The following is a 21939-nucleotide window of genomic DNA, read 5'->3' on the forward strand; positions in this document are numbered from 1 at the left end:
CCCACTATCGTTCATAAGAAGATCAAACCAGAAGCATAAGTCATCTCATCCACTTGACAATATCACTTCTTCCTTGGACTTGAAAATGCAAATTAGGTTGGTGTACAGAAATAAAATTGATGAGCATGGTGTAATCACAAGGAACAAATCCAAGCTAATGGTCCAAGGTTACAATCATAAAGAAGGCATTGACTATGATGAATGTGAAAAGTGTCTTTTTCAATGGGTACTTGAAAGAGAAATCGTATGTCAATCAACCCCGGGGTTTTGAAGATATTGATCAAGTGTATGTCAAGCAGCTTCTGAGTTTTGAAGATATTGATCAACCAAATCAATTGCTAAAACAGGATACCAAGGGACCTAGTCCATATTTGACTGATGCTATGCATAGAGGAATCAATGGATCTCTTTTATACTTGTTCGCTAGCAGACTTGATGTTATTCACAATGTCGGGATATGTGCAAGAATCCAAGACCTATTCTATGGAGTCTCACTTGAAATGTGCTAAAAGGATTCTGAGATACTTGCAGGGGAACTGGTCGTCTCACTTGAAAGTTTCTACAAGGATTCTGAGATGCTTATAGGGAACCTGATCCTATTTTATTAATTTGGTGATTTTTTTTCTATGTTGATGCAGATTATGCAGGGGACAAGGTCGATAGAAAGCACCTTAGGAATGACTCATTTTTTTTATTTCCTCCATGATGTTCCGTGGCACAAAGAAGCAAAATTCAGTAGCTCATTACACAATTGAGGCAAAACATGCAGCAGCCGCATAATGTTGTGTTTAGCTCATATGGATCAACCAACAACTCGAGAATTTTGGTATAGTCATCAATATTGTCCCACTCTTATGTGACAACACTAGTACATTGAGCATGACAAAGAATCTATTGCATCATAAGAGAACCAAGCATATTGATGTGAGGCATCACTTTTGAGAGACAATGTAGAAAAGGAAAATATTTGCATGAAACTTTGCAAATCTGAAAATCCAGTAGTAGACCTTTTCTCAAAGGCTCTAAAATAGGGACCAATTCGAGGAAAATGAGCTGAAGTTGAGGTTGATCTAATTGAATTGACTCGCCCAAGTTGATATTGTCAACCCTTTCATTGGTTATGATTAAGGAACAGGATACTAGTTAGTGATGTGTATCTTTTGGTCTAAATTCAGTCTTATACCTTTTGTAAGTATACCCGCATGGTGGACTAGTTAAGAAGAAAAATTGATGGGACAGACTCAAGGCAAATATCCTTCAAAAGAGTTCAAGAGAAGGACCAGGTCTTTCCTCAAAGGTTAGTATCAAACCTATTGCTATTTAAAATACCTTTGAGAACTGTTAAAAAATATCATGTGTCTTCTCATACTTTTTTGAAGTGTTGTCACATTCTTGGCACTCATTGATTTCTAATGTGTAAAATTCTCAAAATTCCTACAATGTCTAAACCATTCTCTCCTTCAAAGTCATTCTTTGGCAACAAGTCCCTATCTCCCCCTCACCTGAAATGTCCTTCACTCATTTTCTTTCTTCTCCTAAGACGACCTTTATTCCTTTCAAGGTTTTGTCAGTTCCAAATTCGACTGTCTCAAAACCTCTCTAAGAAATAGCTCTCTAGTTCAACCTGATCCTATCTCCAAAGGTTTAACTGAATGTATGTTTGAAGGTGACCTATCAGAAGAAAAGAGAGATAGATTAATTATCCAAGTAACTGAAAAAGAGTGGGTAGTTCAGAGTTTGACCTAAATGAGCAAGATTCCTAAAGAAATTCTTAATGAGTAAGAATTTCTATAGTCCTATGCACAAGGTTATGACTTCAAGGGATGGAAAACATGAATTTTCCTACAGTTAATTCTTGAACAAGGTATTTTCCTACTACAAGATAAATCTTGCAAAAGGTGTATAGGGACAGTGAAACAATCCTTTTTATTAACCACTCTCATTGAATGTGAGTGTGTTGAGGGAAGAATGGGCAACGAAACAACGTCCTAAGTGTCAAGACTTTTTAGGACAACAAAAGAAACTAAAGGCAGGATCTGGAGAAGATGATTGTTGCAATGGCAAGGCGTGAGGCTGAAATTGCTAATTTAAAAATCATCTGGCAACAAGGCCTGACTCAAGGACCAGGTTGTGATGAGAATTTTCAAAAATAAAATGCTTATGTGAATGCAGAAGTTCATGTCTTAACTGCTGAAAGCAAAAGTTTCAGTGTGAAGTGAAGAACCTGACCAAACAATTATTATATGCTTATACTACTGAAAATGAGCGCTTAATGATGGTTCTCCATTCTCTTTATCCTCGTCCTCCCTCTTCCTAGTCCTACTTTCTTTTCTTTTTATCCTAAGTGCATTTCTTTGATATATTCATAGCTATAACTGATCAGTTTCCTTATGCATTTTTGTTAATATAATGTTTTTGATGCTATTCTAATGAACTATGAATGAAAACTCGCCTCCCTGTCTACTATTTTTCTTTTCTTGCTCTTGGCTAGTTTATTAATGTTAGTTTTGCCCAGTGTTCATGAATTTACCGAGGGTGCATATTATTTTACTTAGTTTACTGTTCAAATTTTTTTTGTGATGCCAAAAGGAGGAAGAAGTATTACTGACATGTAGCCAGTTCGGATCAAGGAATCTGGTTCATATGAAAGGGGGAAGATAATGTCGATAGAGGGAATAGTTTTTCATCATCAAAAAGGGAGAAAATGTTATATCTTGGGTTTTGATGATTTAACAAACTATCGTACAATAAAATAAAGCAAAGAAAGACATGGGAGACAAGAAATGCATACTGATAGGGGGAAGTTATATGTTCATGTTAATTATGAAGCTATGTGATAAAGGGGAACTACCCGACAGGGGAAAAGTATAGGAATCTAGTTAGCAGAAACATGAACACACGTCTGCATGGTTTGTCATCATCAAAAAGAAGAAAAATATTATAATTTAAATTTTGATGCATCAACAAACCATGGAACTTGATTGGCGGACTTGGTCCCATGATCGGTGTGTGTTACAGACCAAATGAGAACCAGCTGTAAAAGCTGTCATCACCTGTTGTGGTTGGTGGGCAAATCAGAAGAGACTATAACCATGGGACCTGATTAGGGGACCTGGTCCCATGAACGATGGGTGTCATAGATCGAATGGGAACCAACACTATAGCAGAGATGCATATTCATATTTTGTGTATCGATAAATCATGGGAGCTGATCGGCGGACCTAGACCCATGAATGATATGCATCACAAATCAAATGGAGACTAGTTGTACAAGTTGCCACCACCTGCTGTGGAGTTGAAAGACCGAGATGTCCAGCCATTCAAAAAATATTAGGTTGTTTTGTCCATATGTTAAATACTATCTTTAGGACATGAAACAACTTAGTTCCACATCATATTTACAAGGCAAAAGGAAAAAGGTATGTATGCTCAAAAGAAAAAACACTTCCTCAAGGCAGCAAGGGACCTAATCGAGCTACTATTGAAGAATCGTTTTTTAGATTGTTATTTTGTTGTAATGTTGTGTCTTATATGCTAAATATTGTAAGATCAATTTCTACACTATAAAGGAACATTGATCAGTTTATTTTTATAAGTGTGTTGGGTTGTTGGTTAAGTGTTGACCTAGAATCGGTGAGTTGAAGTTTACATTAACCTAAGGGTGGTTGTGTAATGAGCAATAGTTTTATTGCTTAGATTTCAAGTCATTGCTAAAGTTAGCCATGATCGGAGTGTTCAAAGTCTATGTCAACTAGAGTTAGTTAGGGTAGTGGCAATAGTTATATTGCTTAGGCTCAAATTCTTGTAATAGAAGTATTGCAAGCCGAGAGGTGGAGAGGATTAGTGTCTAGTTATAATAGGTTGTAATAGACTACTTTGCTCTTGCATCTTTAGTGAAGTTGGTTGCTAAACCCTGTGGAACAGGTCATGTTTATTCTTCCTTGAGTAAGAAGATTTTCATATAAAAATCGTTTGTTTCCTTTACGTGCATTAGCTGTCTTTACATTGTTATTCTGTTCAGGGACCTATCCTGAGTGATAGTGGACAAATCCATTCAACATAGATAAACAACTTTTACTTGTTCAAACCTTTTCTTTTGGTTTTAAACTGCATTTCCACACCTGTTTGGTCATGGGTGTCACCTAACAGGTTCCCCACTAGCCCCATTGACATATGACATTTTGGACATTGACATCTTCGCACTTGAATTTCTTTTTTATTTATCAAATTACATTGTAAAATAAGCATTAGGTAATATAGCCAATGCAACCTTCGCAAGAATACAAAACAAGAAGAAAAAAAGATAAAAATAAACGAATGAGTAAAACAGGGGATTTCAAAATGAAAAATCCTCCATTGTCATAACTCATGAGCCCTGTAGCGTGCCCTTTCATTTTTGGGTGCCACCAATAGTACTATATGAATATTTTAACTGATGCGACGGCAAAGGGTGATGCCATCACCAACAGGAAGCTGGCAGATTTCTATTCTGGTATCAGCAGCCAAGGCTCTGTTTAGTTCCAATACGAAATCCCTATAATACCTAACATATTTCCTTAACGGTGCATCAGGTGGTGCAACTACTGATCCGTTCCACAGGGTGTTGTCATATCCAATTACTCCACCAATCCTGACCAAGTCGATTAATCTCTTGTGATAATTCAAGTAATTGTCCTTGTCAGCGTCAACAAATATGAAATCATATGATCCATGATATTTGCCCTGTTATAAATATTATTTTAAAAAAGGGTTAAAATTAACCATCATAGACAAGTTATCAATTTATTTATTTTTGTTATGTTCATGGAATTTTAGGTACTTACGTCTTCAATCATTTGGTCAAGAACAGGAAGTGCAGGGCCTTCTCTGAATTCAACTTTGTGAGCTAGACCGGCTTTTTCAATTACTGGAAGACCAATCTCATAGTTATCACGGTTGATATCCATGGCTAGAATCTGAATCAATTTTAGCAAATTAGTACAATTTAAAATTAATTTCAATTATCATTTGTTAGATTGTGAGCAATTGGTAAAAAAAAAAAAAAAATTACCTTGCCATCATCGGGAAGAGCCATGGCAGTAGCAAGAAGAGAGTAACCAGTAAAAACACCAATCTCCATGGTATTCTTGGCATTGATGAGTTTGAGAAGCATATTCAAGAATTGCCCTTCATCAGCAGAGGTGGTCATAAGGTTCCTGTTTTTTTCCACCAAATGAAGGTTTCATAGTTAGTTTCAGCTACAATATTTAATTATCCAATTGGATAAACGAAAGTGAAAAAATGTGTGGGGTAAAGTTACCAAGGGTGTTTTGCAGTAATCTCTCTTAGCTCTTTCATGGCTTCAGGCTCTCTTGGGTACACACTTGTTTCAAGAATGTACTGTTCAAACACAAATCAAACAATTTATCAAGATCAACATGACGTTCATAAAAAAGTTTTGCACTAGTAAATTAATTTCTTGTACGTGGCCTTAAATTTGCATTTATTTTACCTGATAAAGAGCATCACTTTGCAAGAGACTCTTGTGTCCAACTTCTTGATGTCTTCCATTTTCTCCATTGCTTGCCATTGCTAGTTGCTTGTGGATATTTTTTAACTATCTTTTTGTTTCTGAAATAGATAAAAGTCTTAAGTAAGCAACCTGCTTTTGTATAGACGAAAAACAGCTGAATTTATAGTAGTGGAAAACAAGACACGTGTAAAGAGTTGTTGGCTGAAAATGACAGGAAGTTGGTGAAGTCTCCTTATGGCTTCATACTCTTACAATTTGTGGGACAATAATACAACCAATTGAACAAACTCCTTTGTTTGACTTTCATTATCCATTACCTACTAATACCCAGCTCACTTCCCCATATTTCAAATTTCAGTATATAATTTATGGGTTTTCTTTGACGAATTTAGGATCAAAAGTATTCTTTATTTGGAGGAAATCATGTCAAGTGGACAACGCACAGCTGATTTTTTTTTCTTAAGAAGCCTTAGGATTAGTATAACTATGAAAAAACAAATATATGTAATTTTGCATGCGGGGTTTGAGAAAGTGTGTACAAACGTATTATGCTTAATTAACAAGACATAGACGTTATTTTCGAAAGCTCTCAATTTAAATATATAAATCAAAATAATTATTAAAAAAAATACAAAAATGAATGAGGAAAGCATTATAGAGCATTCAATAGAAAAAAAAAACAATAACAACAATGATATTGTGCGGTAACCAAAAAAAATACACAATGAATAGTAACACATATCAAAAGGCAATAACTACGATAGGCAAGAAACTCAGGTTATGTTTACCATAAATCTTTGGATAAAATTTTAAAAATTTATCAATAAATATTTGTGAGATTTTGTAAATCTGTTTTTTTAAAAAAATTCAAGTTTCAAAAACTAGTATGGGAGAAATTTCACTTTTACTCACAAAAGTTTGATTTTTTTCAAGTACTAAAATGAATGTCCAAACACCAAAATTCAAAAATGGCAATTTCAAAAACTCAAATTTTCAAGTTTCACATTCCAACTTTTAAATCTATAATCAAACGGGAGCTAAATGTTAATGTTTCAAAAGTTCCACTAATTTTGAAGGCTCTCCTTCTAATATTCATGAATTAAGCTCAAATTATAGGATACTGTCATATTGATTAATTTGTTTAATTCGTTTCTAACATTGCTAGACTAGTGTAAAGAAAGAGGGAAAATTTGCTAATTACTTGTATACATACACATGGAAATAGCACATACTGATGTCAACCTGAAACTTTAGAATTTAGGTGTTTGGCCATAGAACTACATATTTTTTAAATTAAATTGAAATTTATGGAATTGAAGTAGTTCAAAGAGTTGTATTTGGTTATCTTTTGCAAACAATATTTGAAATAATATTCGTACTTGAATGTACTTAAATATAACTATAAAATTAGAAAATATGTTATAAGTTGTTTTCTAAATTTGAAAAGCAATTTCAAATTAGAACTGTAAGTTTTATGACCAAATAACTTTTAAATATAATAAAAAATTATTCTGAAAATAAATAAATAATTTTTATGACCTGGATAGAAAGTTTCCTCGGTTGCTCAGTTGCCACACTATGAGAATTGAGAAGGGGAGTCAAGAATGGCAGCCTTGGTCCACTCACCAAACTTTTACTGTCAAGCTATACAAATTTTGAATAATATAATTTTTGAATATTTAAATTTTTATTTTAAAATATCAAATCAATATAATCTATTTAGCTTTAAATAATCAAATAGACTCTCGAAAAACAGAATATAACAATTAAAAAGGACTTTGGTAAGTCATTTTTTGAAAATTGTTCCTCTGAAGAATATTTTTCGAAAATGCATCTATTAAAATAACGAAAAAAGGCCTAAAAAATTCTTGAACTATTGGAAATGGTACAAAAATATCTCTCATCCATTTATTGGGCTTAAAATGCAATATTTTTCGAAAATGCATCTATTAAAATAACGGAAAAAAGGCCTAAAATATCCTTGAACTATTGGAAATGGTACAAAAATATCTTTCATCCATCTATTGGGCTTAAAATGCCTTTGACATCCACTTTTAGATCCAAAAATGACTTTTTCTTTAACGGAAAAAGGTCATTTTATATCCAACAGAAGGATAAGGGGCATTTTTGTAACATTTTTAATAATTCAAGGCTATTTTAGGCCCTTTTCCGTAATTAAAATTCTGTTAAATAAATTTTGATTTATAATTAATTTTAAAGAATTAAACTTTAACCAATACATTGCCGACCCGTATTTAAAAAAATTATTCAAATCATTTTATTAAAATTCTTTTAAATAAATTTTAATTTATAATTAATTTTAAATAATTAAATTGTAACCAATAAATGACCACCATGTGTTTAAAAAAATTATTTAATTAAAATTTTGTTAAATAAATTTTAATTTACAATTAATTTTAAATAATTAAATTGTAACCAATAGATGGTCGCTACGTGTTTAAAAAAATTATTCAAATTATTTAATTAAAATTATGTTAAATAAATTTTGATTTTGAAATAATTAAATTATAACCAATAGATGGCCGCTACGTGTTTAAAAAAATTATTCAAGTTAGTTAATTAAAATTATGTTAAATAAAATTTAATTTTAATTAATTTTAAATAATTAAATTATAACCAATAGATGACCGCCACATGTTTAAAAAATATTCAAATTATTTAATAAAAATTTTGTTAAATAAATTTTGATTTATAATTAATTTTAAATAATTAAATTATAACCAATAGATAGCCGCCACGTGTTTAAAAAAATTATTCAAATTATTTAATTAAAATTCGGTTAAAAAAATCTAAAATGCCCTCGAACTATTGAAAATGGTATAAAAATGCTCTTATCCATCTATTGGGCGTAAAATGCCCTTTTCTGTTAAAGGAAAGGTCAATTTTGAACCTAAAGATGGATGTCAAAAGACATTTTAGGCCCAATAAATGAATGAGGGACATATTAATACTATTTTCAATAGTTGAAGGTCATTTTAGACCCTTTTCCGAATATTATACAACTAACAACCATTCAAACAAAATGTCAAAGTGATGGAAACGTCGGAATAATAATTGCAACTTCATCTAATCGTCGTCACTTATTGTCGGAATAATAATTTTATTGCTAATCAATTATTATGTTGCAATGGAAAATGTTTCGCTACTAAATTCATTGCCATTAATTTTCAATTTTTTTGTAGCTGAAGGAGTATTTTTTAAAAAAGAATTGATTAACTTTTATTATTTTTTGTCAATATATGATATGTACTATGTGAATATCATAAATGACTGAGAATATTTTTTTTTGAAGGATAAATCGATCTTCAATGACGATACTTGTCAATATATGATATATAATATCATATGTATATAGATGACAAATAGACGGATTAAGTGAAATTTATGTTAATAGATGGGTCCAACTAAAAATTCCTCAAAATGAAATAACTTGAATGTTGTCGCCGCTATGAAGTATGAATAGCATGTGTGTTACAATGTAAACAATTGAATTTGTGTTTAAAGTTTAAAGGTGCACAACGATATATGTTAAGTAATTTGATAATGAAAACAATCAAAGCAATCGATAAAAATAATAGGCTGAAAAGCAACAAACTGCAGAGAATAAATTATATCTTATGAATTGTAATTTGAGTTCCCGAGTAATCATACAATAATGTCACTTGAAAAGTAAGAGCTTGCATAGCTTGTGTTATAATTGTGAGTACAAATTAAACGTGATATAAGTGAAAGGAGGGGGTACATTTACGGCATCGACTTTTGCTAATATCTATGATTCACATTTTTCATAATGTGATCTCTATCCACACATTTGAGTTGCTAAGTATGTAATTGAAAAACTGTCATAATGGATGGTAGATTCTTTCGAAATATTTGTTGATAGGGCTTATTTTGATTGGTCAATAGCATGTTTCTGATTATGCCATCCCCAAGTTAGGTGGACTTCATCGTTGTTCCATATCTTCAATCATGAATAATGCACGTAAACTATCAAGATGTTTAGTAAGAGGAGAAAAAGGCATGAATTTACCCAACTTATAAAAATCACGTAACCAATTTTCAGTTAGGACTTTGATTGATTCCCTTCTTTTTTCAAAATAAAAACAAATTATTCTTCAATTTCTTCAAGTATTCACGATTCCGTTAACTCCATTTTGTATCATATATACTTTTCTGGTTAATTCGATAAAAATCTATATACTTTTATATTCAAAAAAATTATTTATCTTGATATTCTTATTTTGCCCTCGATGACGTGTTGTTCTTGTAGTTAGCATGACAATTGACATGGTGTTTTTTTCCATTATTAAATTATGAGACTAATCAAATACACAACGAAAATGAATTAAATAAACTAATAATTTATCAACCACATTTGGAATAATTGTAGGGTTTTATGACTTATTAAAATTAATGTGTATAACTAAAGAAGATAATTTAATGTGTTTAACATATTTATATAATAACGTTTAAGAAAATACATGTAAGTTTTTTATAAAAATCACGAGCCGGATCGACTTCAAAAGTGTTCACTAATAAAAATATTTTACTGTATATTTAGATAATGTTCAATCAAAATAAATTATAATTTGAAGTTTGAAAAATAAGTTAAGCACAAATGAAATTTGAAAGCCAGGGGACAAACATTTAACTACCAACCTTGATTTTTTTAAATACATCGAATCTAGAGCTGATAAGACATTTGGAAAATATCTATTCATTGAAGCTACATTTTTGTCAACCAATTATATTTTGGACTCATTAAAAAATGTTATATGACTCTTTCAACGTACCAACAACAATCCAGTTTGTGAAAAAGGTGAACAATGGTAAAAGGCTTACCAACTACTGCGACGAGGACAACAACAATCCAGTAAAATTTTATAATGTGAGTCTGAAAAGAGTAAAGTATATGTAGACTTTATTTCTATCAAAGTAAGACGATTGTTTTTTAAAGACCCTCGGCTCAATAAAAGGGCAGCCCAGTGCAGTGAAGGGCCCGACCACAAGACTCTATTGTACGCAGTCTTATCTTGCATTTCTGTCAGAGGCTGTTTCTAAGGTTTAACCCGTGACCACCTGATCAAATGACAACAACTTTAATTTGTTTGATTTATTTAATTTAATCCGTTTAAAAATAAAAATTCTTTCTCTTTTGCACAATTTTTTAATTACAATTTTCTACGCTTTAAAATAACAAAACTAAAAGATATTTTACTACATTCAACGTATCTTAGTACGTTTAAGATTATAAGATTTAATATTTTTTTTTGATAAAATTTTGTGTCAAGTTAAGATCAAACAAAACGGAGAGAGTAAAGAAACTTTTCATAAATGTTTTTATAGATCAACAGATCCAAACCTTGTCTCCAGTTTATTTTTTTCCCTTTATTCTCAATGTGAATAAAGAAAAAGAAATAAAGAAAGATGACTCATTTTTTTTTTCAACGACTCGATTCACTTGATTATAACATGGACTAGGGAAAGTAGTACTCAAAGCAAGTCAAAATTTTCCAATTTGCTAACATTATTTTTATTTTAACGAAAAAGGCTTAAAATGTGTTTTGAAGTATTGAAAATGATATAAAAATGTCATTTATTCATCTATTGGGCCTAAAATGTCATTGACATCTATCTTTAAATCCAAAAATGACATTCTTTATTCAAGGGTCATCTATTGGTTAAACACGTGAATGTCAAGGGCATTTTAGGTCCAAAAAGGTTATTTTTGAACCTATAGGTGGATGTCAAAGACATTTTAGGCCCAATAGATGGATGAAAGACATTTTTGTACCATTTTCAATAATTCGAAAGTATTTTAAGATCTTTTTCGTTTATTTTAAATTTGTTCTTCAAATTCTCTTATCACTCACAAAGTAGTCTTATGATTTAGTCGTTGTACTTTATGATTTTCTAATTTGACAAAAATTACCTATAAAATATAGTAGGTACTTAATGATAGTTGCTTCGGGGTATTAGCGTGTCCATATCATTAAAAGAATTAATTATAGAAGGTATATTTTATTTACCCACTTAAATATGTATGTCTTGTGATGATTTAATATTTAATTTTTCACGAGTCAAACACAATTTAAACATTGAAAATTAAAGGTGGCAAAGTCAAATTCAACTGGCCTCCTTGTATAAGTTTAGGCGAGTTATTTATCCACTGACTTATTAGCTCAATATATTTCAGTCTGATTCATTTTAGCCTATTAAAATTTGGATTGATATGTAGCATAAATTGACCAAATGATAAACTTATCAAAATGTTTTTAAACTTTTATTTATTTATTTAATATGTTATATATATAGCCCTAATAACGAAAAAAATAAGTTTATTGAGTACTAAAAAATTATTAAAAAACAACGAAATCAGTTAAAAATTAATAAGAATTAGACGAATAAGATTATGACCCACATTTTCGCTCCTTCAACCTAACTCATTTATCAACTCAGTTCATTTTAATCCGTCCACACTCAGTTCAATCCGTTCATACCTCTATTTAAAACCCTTTATATATTAATTACATAAAATTAAATTGTGCAACTATCTCATACAAAAGTTCAAACTATTACTCATTTTCAAACATTTCCTCACTCATCACCTCAACCCAAATTTTCAATCATAATTATAAGGTTGTCTGATAAGTAGTATCCTTTTGAGCTTCATTTTTCTTACACTCTGGTGGAGATGTTTATTGACGAGTCCTCCTCCTTTAGACTCTACGTTAAACATAGTGATCCATCGATGAGTTGGGAGAGTGATAGGAATATCACAAAATTAATCATTTACGTTTTAATTTGTTTTGCATTTTTTGCTTTTAAAAGTTAAATTGAATAATTTTTTCTTTTTTGAAATTTATGGAATTGAAATAAAAAATAGAGTTGTTTTTATTTATATTTTTTATAAAAATATCTTTAAAACAATTAATGTTCATATTGAAATGCACTTGAATATAACATTAAAAGTGAAATACAAATTTGAAGTATTCATTTGAAATACAATTTAAAGTTGAATTTAAAATTTTTATTATTAAACATTAATTTTCAAATAAAATAAAAAAATATAAAGATATAATAAATTTTTTTTATAACCAAAATGTGTAAATATTTTTGTGTACTTTTCTCAAACATGATCTTGGACCAGAAGATAGATAGAGTCAATGTCAGAGTGCAAGAAGATTTGAGATCATTATTGACTTTGTGAGTACTAATTAGTAGTACAGGTTCTGATAGCGTGGTCCCTTTGGCACGCATCTCTACTCACGCTGCTCATAAACATTAACCATCCGGTAATTTAACAACAACAACATATTCAATTTACTTTAACGTCGAAGTATCAAGGATTACCTATTCTTACTCCTTTTATGAAATAGAATTTATTTTTAATAGACCTTTCAAGCAAATAAAGTAATATAAAAATCAAGTATTTAAAATAATTAAATAGTAAAGAATCTATATTAAAATTTTGTAATTGAGAAGACTTGTATATTAACAAATTAAATAATATAATAACCAAACTCAAAAGACAATAAAATTATTAAATTAAAAAGAATAACATAAAAAAGTAATAAAATTAGACAATTTATCCTCACAGTTGGACACGTCGGCTTAGGCGCTATCTCAAAGCCTCGGGAAATCACGAAAAGGCTATTTGCTTGGCGTGTGCGGAAAGGGGATGAGTGACGGTTGATGATGCCTACTTTTCATACTTGCAGTGGTCCTGCATGTAGACTAGATATCTACTTTTGGATACGTGATATTCTTATCCAATTAGATATAGCCACGTTTTCTATCGCAAGAAAAGCGACTTAAAAGAAGGTATATATGTGAAGAGCCGGCGCATCTCCAATTGATGCCAAATTTTACATTAAATATTATATTTAGTATAAAATTTAATGTAAAGTTACTTTATTTCATACTAAATTTTACATTAAATTTGATGTGTGAATAATATAGTATTAAATTTGGTGGGTAAATAGTGTAACACCAAATACACTATTCATCAAATCAATTATCTTTTATTATTATTTTATTATATCATATTTTTAATTAAATATTAGGTAAAATCATCTAGGAAACCTTTGTACTTGCTTTGTCTATAAATTGGATCCTTATACTTATGATTTTGCCAACTAAATTCTTAAACTTTCTGAAATACAATATTTTAAATACCTCTAACCATTGACCAAACACATATGGCATTAATATCGATGACTTGGAATAATGCGTTCACCCGTTTAAAAACAAGTGAAAATAATATTTTATATTAAAAAGCATTAAAATTTTAAAAAAAACATGAAAAACACCGGGGGGGAAAAAAAAGATGAAGAAGTTATCTTCTCTAAAGGCTTCAGCATGGAGTCCCTCCCCCCCACCCCACCCCCACCTAAACAGATTTCTTCTTCCATTCCACTTCTTTCCTTCTTCTTTGGATCCCCCCCCCCCCCCGCCCCTCGCCTCATTCTCACCTCCTTCTTCTTAACGCCCCCACATCACTGCCTCACCCTCAAATACTTTCTCAAAATTTTCTTCTTTTGCTGCAAGCCAACACCACCCCTAGCCCTTTTCATTTTTTCACATTACCCATCTCAAAATCTCAATTTTATGAGTATTTTTCGAATTTTGTATGAGTAAATTGACAAACTTCATTGATAAGCTTAATGAAGCTTCAAGAATATTAAATGAATTTTGTGAATTTATGAAATAAATTTAAAATTGTAATAAAAATTTGTTGGGTTTCTATTTGTGAACTTATAAGGTGAAATACAAGTCAAATAGGTAAGAATTTCACCCATTTGACATGAATATGGTGCTCAATTTGAAAGCAAATATGAAGAAACTAATGTTCAAATTTTCCAGAATATGCAAAAGTAGCCTTATTTTTATTTTTATTTTTAACATTTAATTTCTTACATGTACATGAAAATAACATGGAATTCCACATGTAAATGAGTGTACTACACGCCCACACATAGGATGAGAAAAAGATTTAAAATATTGTATTTTAGTGAGTTTAATGATTCAGTTGGCAAAGTCGTAAGTATAAGGATTCAACTTACAAACGGAATCAAGTACAAATGTCTCTCAGATTATTCTGCCTAAATATTATATAAATTGATATATTTTAATTAATACATTTTATTAGTTTTACGTAATGTTTTTATAATATTAATTTTAGATTTTAATTTTAATTTTTTTATGTATTATTTTTCTTTACTTGAGTTAAATTTATGTTAATTCTATTATAAATTTGAATTGGATATAAGTACAATTAACCTTAACAAAAATTAAATATGCAAAAATATAAATTGGTGAATATATTAAGTTCATGTATTATAATGCACAACATGATAATTGAGGATGAGCGTGATCTTAACGCACTAATTCAAGATGCTTCCGATGGTTTAACTCCGACGGTAGAAATGATAGTAGATGAAAATTATCGATTTCAACAATTTCTTGCTCGACATAAAAAAAATAAGGACATAGAAGCTCGTTTTGAAATACGTAATGCATTAATAGAGCATTTATGGGAGCACCGTAGTGATCTTGAAAGCTGAATATTCATGTAGAACTTAAAATAAAATTTTTAATTGTGTAATATTTATTTAATTATATTTCGTTAATGATTTTACTTTTATTTGTGTAATCCATCATTATGTATAATATGTAATATTTGCTAGCAATTTATGTTATTTAAAAAATTATGATATAAAATAATTTTATATTAAACGACTATAATTTGAAACAATATGAAAATTATATATAGTGAATGTTTTTTAGACATAATTTTGTTTTATGAAATAAAAAATAATAATAATATTAAAAAAAAGAAAAAAAAATCTTTTTCGATGTAAAATTTGGTACATTAAATTGGAGTTACTTTACACCGCACCAAATCTTGCAACCAAAGACAGCTAGTACTATTTAGAAATCTTGGGTTCTAATCTGGACAATAGAAACGTTTTTGTCATAGATAAGAGTATAAAACATTTGGTATATACAAGTGCGTAAGCAAACTTAGCAAGCGTTTGGCTGAACTAGTTTATGGGAATTTTTTTTTAAAAGTTTAAAAATTAGTGTTTGTTCATATAATTTAGCATTACTTGAAAAATATATTTGACAAAAATCTCAAGTTTTCAAGTTCTAGAAAACTTGGAAAGTTTTAAAAATTTAAAAATTATCTCAAACTTTTATATTTTATAAAAACATCTATCATTTATTAATTCAAACAAAATATTTATCTACCAACTTACTCCATTACTTCATCTTCTCTGTCATTTGATATAGAAATAAAATTTTTCCGTGAAGAGATTATTTGTACAACTTAAGAAGATTTTATAAAAGGATAGTTTGTTATTACCTTTCCGAAAAAGAATAGTTTGAGTGACAAGATTGGAAAAAAAGAACAATTTATTTTTAATTCGATTAATATATTGCTCTTGTCCATATTGTTCTTTTATTGTTGTTAATTGTTATCAATTATGTCATAAAATTATTTTTTAACGGAACATGTTCATTATAAAATGATACACAAATTTATGAATATTTTAAATAATTTTAAAAACTTACAGGTACAAAATAATACTTTTTGAAATTTCACCAAAACTTGAGAAAATTTGTGTCAAACGCATGGTGAAACTTCACCCAAAAATAACTTGCCTAAAATTTTTGGGAACTTAGAGTCAAACGGCACCTTAGTGTCCGTTTGAATAAGCTTATACAAAAAAATAACTTATAATTTAAAAGTTAAAAGTCATAAATAGAAAATATCTTACTTTTGACTTATTTTAAAACTTTTTTTGGCCTAAAGATGAATGCTTAAAAGCACCTTTAATTTTTTTCAAACACCTCCAAAACTAAAAAAAAAATACTTAATGGCCAAAAGCACCTAAAAATAAGCTAATCCAAACACCTCCTTACACCATTATATCTGCAAATAAGGCTTATGAAAACAAGTGATCTATAATTTTGAAAATAATAGTATAAATTAATGGATAAAAATTAAGTAGTCGTTTAAACATGCTGATTTCATTTCGTGGCTAACATATACTTATATCAATAAAGTTTTCTATTAATTTACCTTCTTTTTTAAAAGAAAAAAAAACTGAATAAAAAGTTACTAGTACTTAGGTATTTGATTAGCTAACTCCATATTGGAAAGCGACTAGTCAATATAATTGAGGAATCAAATGATTTTCTGCTGCTATTTTTCACATTTCATTGAATTGGTAAGTAAGAAAAAGCAGGCCAACGTGTTTTCTTCATCAAATTAACTGCCAACATACATAGCCTGCGACTACAAAGGCTATCAATCAATTGAAAGAAGGAAATGGAGTTGGTTGGCCTTGCTGAAAACTATGGTTATTAATGTTGCCTTCCTCTTTCTTCTTCCTTTCAATTGGGGTGGAGAAAACACATGAGGACCATGAATTTTTTTAATATTGCCCGACTTAGTGATTTTATTTCTTTTTGAAAATTAGTTGAAAATTTGAACAGAAAAGGGTTAAAAATATCTCTAGACTATTGAAAAAGGTTTAAATATATCCTTTATTCATTTATTGGGCTAAAAATATCTTTCAATCTACCTTTTTGATCCATTTTTAGCTCTTTTCCGAAATTTGAAAAAGTACTTTTGAGCAGTATAGTGAAAATTATTTTCCCACTTGCATTTTGTTTAACTTTATTTTAAGTTAATTGCACATTCAAACGGAATTTCAATTTACACATTCAACCTTTTGTCCTTTACTTCAAGTAGGAATGCTACTTTTTTCTTTTTTCAATATTACATTTTTTTTATTTTCAAATGCCTACTAATACACTCTTTGTAGCCAAATCGACGTGCTCCATAACAAGTCTTGTTTTATTAATTTTTTATTAATATATCTAAAACATTAAACATACTCTCCGGTCCCAATATAACCCTTTTCGCTTATTGAGAATCTATTTTAATAATCTTCAAAATTAAATTGAATTAAATAAGCTTTAAATATTCAAAAATCATACTATAAAAAAAAATATTGAATAAAAATTATATCCATTGAATTGGAAGTGGAGTATTTATTTTGGACCGGAAGTGGTACGCAGCAACCGTGGAGTAAAATACTTTAGGAAACAGAGAGAGAAGACAAAAAGAGAGCACAAATGGATACTGAAATGGAGCAGTGTTCGATAAAAGTGGAGCGTATTTACTTGTCTCTGGAACTGAGCTAGTTGAAGAACATGGCTACAATTGTGCTTCACGTGTGCCAGAAAGTTGGCTTCACCTGACACTGTTAAGATATAAAACTACTACCTCCGCCTCAATTTACGTGTTTTGGATCTCTTATCAAATTGGTACAACGGGAGTAACAATTTTCCTATCAACTCTGTCAAGTTGTTTCTCTTAGTTTTTGCAGTCTACCAACTTCCCTAAATGCTTCAGTTCTCAGAACAAAAAGAAGACCAGTCAAAGTCTAAACAACTTGCTAGTTTACCCCTACTCAGTTTCTCTTTCTGTAATTACTAATTTAATAGGTCCAATTAAAGCGTTAATTCAATAGGTTTATTCACTTTGATGCGAATCCGCCCACTAAGGGCCTATCTCTTGTCTCTGTCTCTACTTTTAAGTCACCTAAGCATGGTATGGTTGGCTAATAAATACACGCTCGTCCGCTCGTTCGGGGCATATACATAAAAAATGTCACCTACTCCTAGACGACGCGGATTTAAAAGAGTGTGCAAGTGAGTTCTGCACATAAAAGAAATTAACTTGTTCTGCTAAATGCTAAAAAAAATCTGCATCTTCTTCTGCACCCCTTTACTATAATGGCCAACAACAATGTGTATCCTTATAGTGCTTCTTTTTCTTTGACTGATCCTGACCCTGAACCGGATGATATTTCTGTTTTTCTTCGTCAAATTCTCCTTCCTTCTTCATCTTCCTCTTCATCCAATTTTATGGCCCTGAAGGGTAATGAAATGCAATATTCCTCATCATTACCTCATCTTGTGTCTAAAACTCAACACGGCGATTTGTCCACCATTATGAATTCATCGGCTGGCGGCAATTTATCTTATGAGGCTTATAATGTGCCTGCAAGTACAACTAATGTTTCTTCGTCATCTGTTGGGACCATGGATAACGATCCAGATGAGTATGAATGTGAAAGTGAGGTATTTCTACACTTTTTACATAATTAGTTTAAGTAAATTTTAATTTCGAATTTGATGTTTATTTTATTATTGCTCTGGTATATTTCATATTCTTTGCGATAATAAGGATCTTATATGCAGGATGGTACAGAGGACTTGGTGGCGGAAGCTTCAGCACAACCGCCATCATCTCGTAACACTTCCAAGAGAAGCAGAGCAGCTGAAGTGCATAATTTGTCTGAGAAGGTTGTTTCTTTTTGTTAATTAAGTTTTGTTTATGATTATTATTGTCTCAACCCATGATTTCAAAAGTACAATGAATTACTCGCTAAGTTTAAATCTTGAATATGCTTTGCAGAGGAGAAGAAGCCGGATTAATGAGAAGATGAAAGCATTGCAAAAACTTATTCCAAATTCAAACAAGGTGAGGAGTTTCATGTTTAGCAAAGTGAATGAATTTTGAAACTAGAAAAAAATGATTTTTTAGTTTCTCAACATCCAGTTAAAGATTGATAGTGAGGTAATTATTTTCTGATGGATTTCTGGACAGACTGACAAGGCTTCAATGCTTGATGAAGCCATTGAGTATCTCAAGCAGCTTCAGCTCCAAGTACAGGTCTGGTGCTTTTGTTTGAAAATTGCTGCATGTGATTTATGATACAGGAGTTAGGTTCTAATAGCTTTTTTTGGACTGAATTGAAGTGTGTTTGGTATGATGGGAGTTGTTTTCTATGAAAAATATTTTTGGGGAAAAATGTATATTAATGATTAAAATAATTAGTAAGCTGGATAGTGTTTAAATGAAATTCTTTACTAATGATTTGAAATTCATAGTAATGTCCAAAAATGTTAATCGGCCCGAGTGTCATGAAATTCAAAATCAGTTGGCTCGATAATGTTGGATAACTTTGAATGAAATAACCAATTCCTGATCTGTGATAATGGTAACTGATAATGAAAAGAGTAGAGAAAACGAACCTGGTTACATTCATATATGATTCACTTTAGTAATTGATATTGGAAAGAGTAGAGGATGACACTAGATTCAACCACATTCTGCAGTTATTGGGCTGCATAGTGTTTTTGATCTGTCACCTTTGTCTTCAAAAATTCTTTTGGCTAATCTATTAATTCAGGATATTTCCTAGATTGGTTCTAGATCTGATTATCTGTTCATTTAACTCTAGTTAATAAGTTAAATAATTTGTAGCACAACAATTTACTTCAATTTTCAGATGTTGACAATGAGAAATGGATTAAACACGTATCCTCTAGGCCTACCACGAGTGCTAGAACAAAATCAACTCTGTCAGCAAAAAATGGGTTTGTGCGAGGGGAATGGATTCACAAATGCTAAAGTGGCTTGGAATCTCCAAGAGACCTCGTTAAATGCCATTTTCAATCCAGCTGAAAATTGTACAGAAACTAAGGTAACACCAGTGACAAGTATGTCAAATGCAAACCATTCAGACCAAGCTTTTGAACGAGAGTCATCCATGAATATTCACCTTGATTCCTTTCAGCTCCCAAGATCTACCAGCAAGGTATGTTGGATACATCACCTATTGGAATGCCCTTTTTTACGGGGATGCAGAATTGCAGATTAAGGAATCAATATATATAACCATTTGACATTCACATTTTGTCTGTAAAGGAAATTTGGAGGGAGGATTGCGTACCTCTATATGGAATGAATGAGCGAACGACCAAAACTGTTTCAAATGGTAGATTATTTGCTTGACATCGTTGCCTAATTGACAATTTTTGCCTTGTATCCTGGTCTCTTAACCATTTTCTATTTCATTGTATTACAGGAGCAAATGTGGCATTCTCAGTCCCCTTTGACACTGATGCATCTAACCTGAGGAGAATCACTCGGGAAGCCTGCTTTCTTCCATATCAGTTTGGCTCTGTGAATGAAACCAATCTGGATTGCGACCAACTTCTTGCCCGTCAACTGTATAGGTAAGTGAACTCACATTACACCCGTGCTCTTCCATAACAATGTATTTTTTGTCCCTATTCCAAAATTTCCTTGTTCTACTGTTAGTCACTTCGGAAGAAGTACTTATGTTGACATTATCTAAGGTGAATGCAGCACCTTCTGAAATTTTGGCCTGCATTGGCCTGCTGGATTTTCTCGAAGTAATGAGACATGCGTCTTGCTGCTTAGGATTAATTTTGTTTACTTTTGGGCTCAAAAGCCATTGTATTGAATGAATCACATCTCCATTGCTTACGCGGAGAAGTTGGAATATAAATGTAAAGATTGGACTATTTTCTATCTTGTATCTTATGAAATTAGAACATTACTACTATGCATAAACTATATTTCTTGATTACTCATATTTGTCCGACGAATTTGAAGATAGTGCGGATGCTACCAGTAACAGATCCAAGATTTGACGGCGACCTCAAATTAGTACCACAATAACAATTGGATTATTAATGGATTCACATGAACCATTTACACTCCGGATCCGCCCTTACATGCTTATATTGCTCGTAATCCTTGTTAATGGACGAATTAAGGAGGGTTACTCACAAGAAACAATAACTCCTGTAGGTTTATATATACACAGTTTTCCTTGTAAGATTACAGATTCTTCTTTTCTTGTTTGAGGAAAATTAGATGATTGATATGATAATTTATTTAAACAGTTGCTACCGTTTCTCAAAAGAATAGGTCGTGTTTTCTTTCATTCAACAGTGGTTCATTGCCTTTACACTTAACACGCTATTACATCTTGAAAAATATCATGTAAATTGAGGTAGAAAAGAGGGTTTTCTGGATTAATGCAAAACCCATTTTGCTTCTTCCATTGTGGGGTGTATGTCATTTATAGGAAAAATGTTGTACTTGATTAAAGCATTTTTCAGGCTACCTTGTTCAGTTTGAAAATTTTTCATTCAATGAATATGCGGATGTATTCACCTTAATTTTCTCCTTGTTTGTCTTCATATTTGGCTTGTAAATAATGAACACTTTGCCATAGAGTCTGCTAGCGTTTGGATAAGATTTTGAAAACTTGATCTTCAAATATTTTCAAGTTTCCAAAAATCAGCTTGGACCATTTTTTGGGACATTCACTCACAAACTTCAAATTTTTTTCAAGTAAAATGCATGTCCAAAAACAATTTTAAAAAACTCAAATTTTCAAGTTTTAACTTTAAAATCTATGACCAAATAGGAGCCTAAAGCCTACCAAAAAAATTTGACTAAAAGTTTACCAATTGTTTGGTTCAAATATTCTCCTTACTTAAGC

The 21939-nt window shown here is 30.9% G+C and overlaps 2 protein-coding genes across 3 annotated transcripts; one reads left to right on the forward strand and one right to left on the reverse strand.

Moving 5' to 3' along the window:
- Nucleotides 1–4196: 4196 nt before the first annotated feature.
- Nucleotides 4197–5633, reverse strand: LOC129873008 (caffeoyl-CoA O-methyltransferase-like). Its single transcript, XM_055947982.1, has 5 exons — nt 5492–5633; nt 5300–5379; nt 5051–5195; nt 4824–4955; nt 4197–4722 (listed from the first exon to the last, which is right to left on the reverse strand). Exons 1-5 carry the CDS (start codon nt 5567–5569, stop codon nt 4429–4431), a joined length of 729 nt encoding a protein of 242 aa, XP_055803957.1. The 5' UTR covers nt 5570–5633; the 3' UTR covers nt 4197–4428.
- A 12565-nt stretch (nt 5634–18198) lies between these two features.
- On the forward strand, nt 18199–21246 carry LOC129873683 (transcription factor SPATULA). 2 transcript variants are annotated; one of them, XM_055948819.1, is made up of 8 exons: nt 18199–18694; nt 18815–18919; nt 19032–19097; nt 19224–19289; nt 19909–20217; nt 20328–20397; nt 20488–20638; nt 20772–21246. In XM_055948819.1, the coding sequence occupies exons 1-8, from the start codon at nt 18347–18349 to the stop codon at nt 20779–20781; spliced, it is 1125 nt and encodes a 374-aa protein (XP_055804794.1). In that variant the 5' UTR covers nt 18199–18346; the 3' UTR covers nt 20782–21246. The 2 variants fall into 2 exon arrangements, with proteins under 2 accessions (XP_055804794.1, XP_055804795.1); XM_055948820.1 differs by having other exon boundaries at nt 21042–21246.
- Nucleotides 21247–21939: the final 693 nt, after the last annotated feature.

Source organism: Solanum dulcamara, chromosome 11 (assembly GCF_947179165.1).
Source record: "Solanum dulcamara chromosome 11, daSolDulc1.2, whole genome shotgun sequence".
Taxonomy (NCBI): domain Eukaryota; kingdom Viridiplantae; phylum Streptophyta; class Magnoliopsida; order Solanales; family Solanaceae; genus Solanum; species Solanum dulcamara.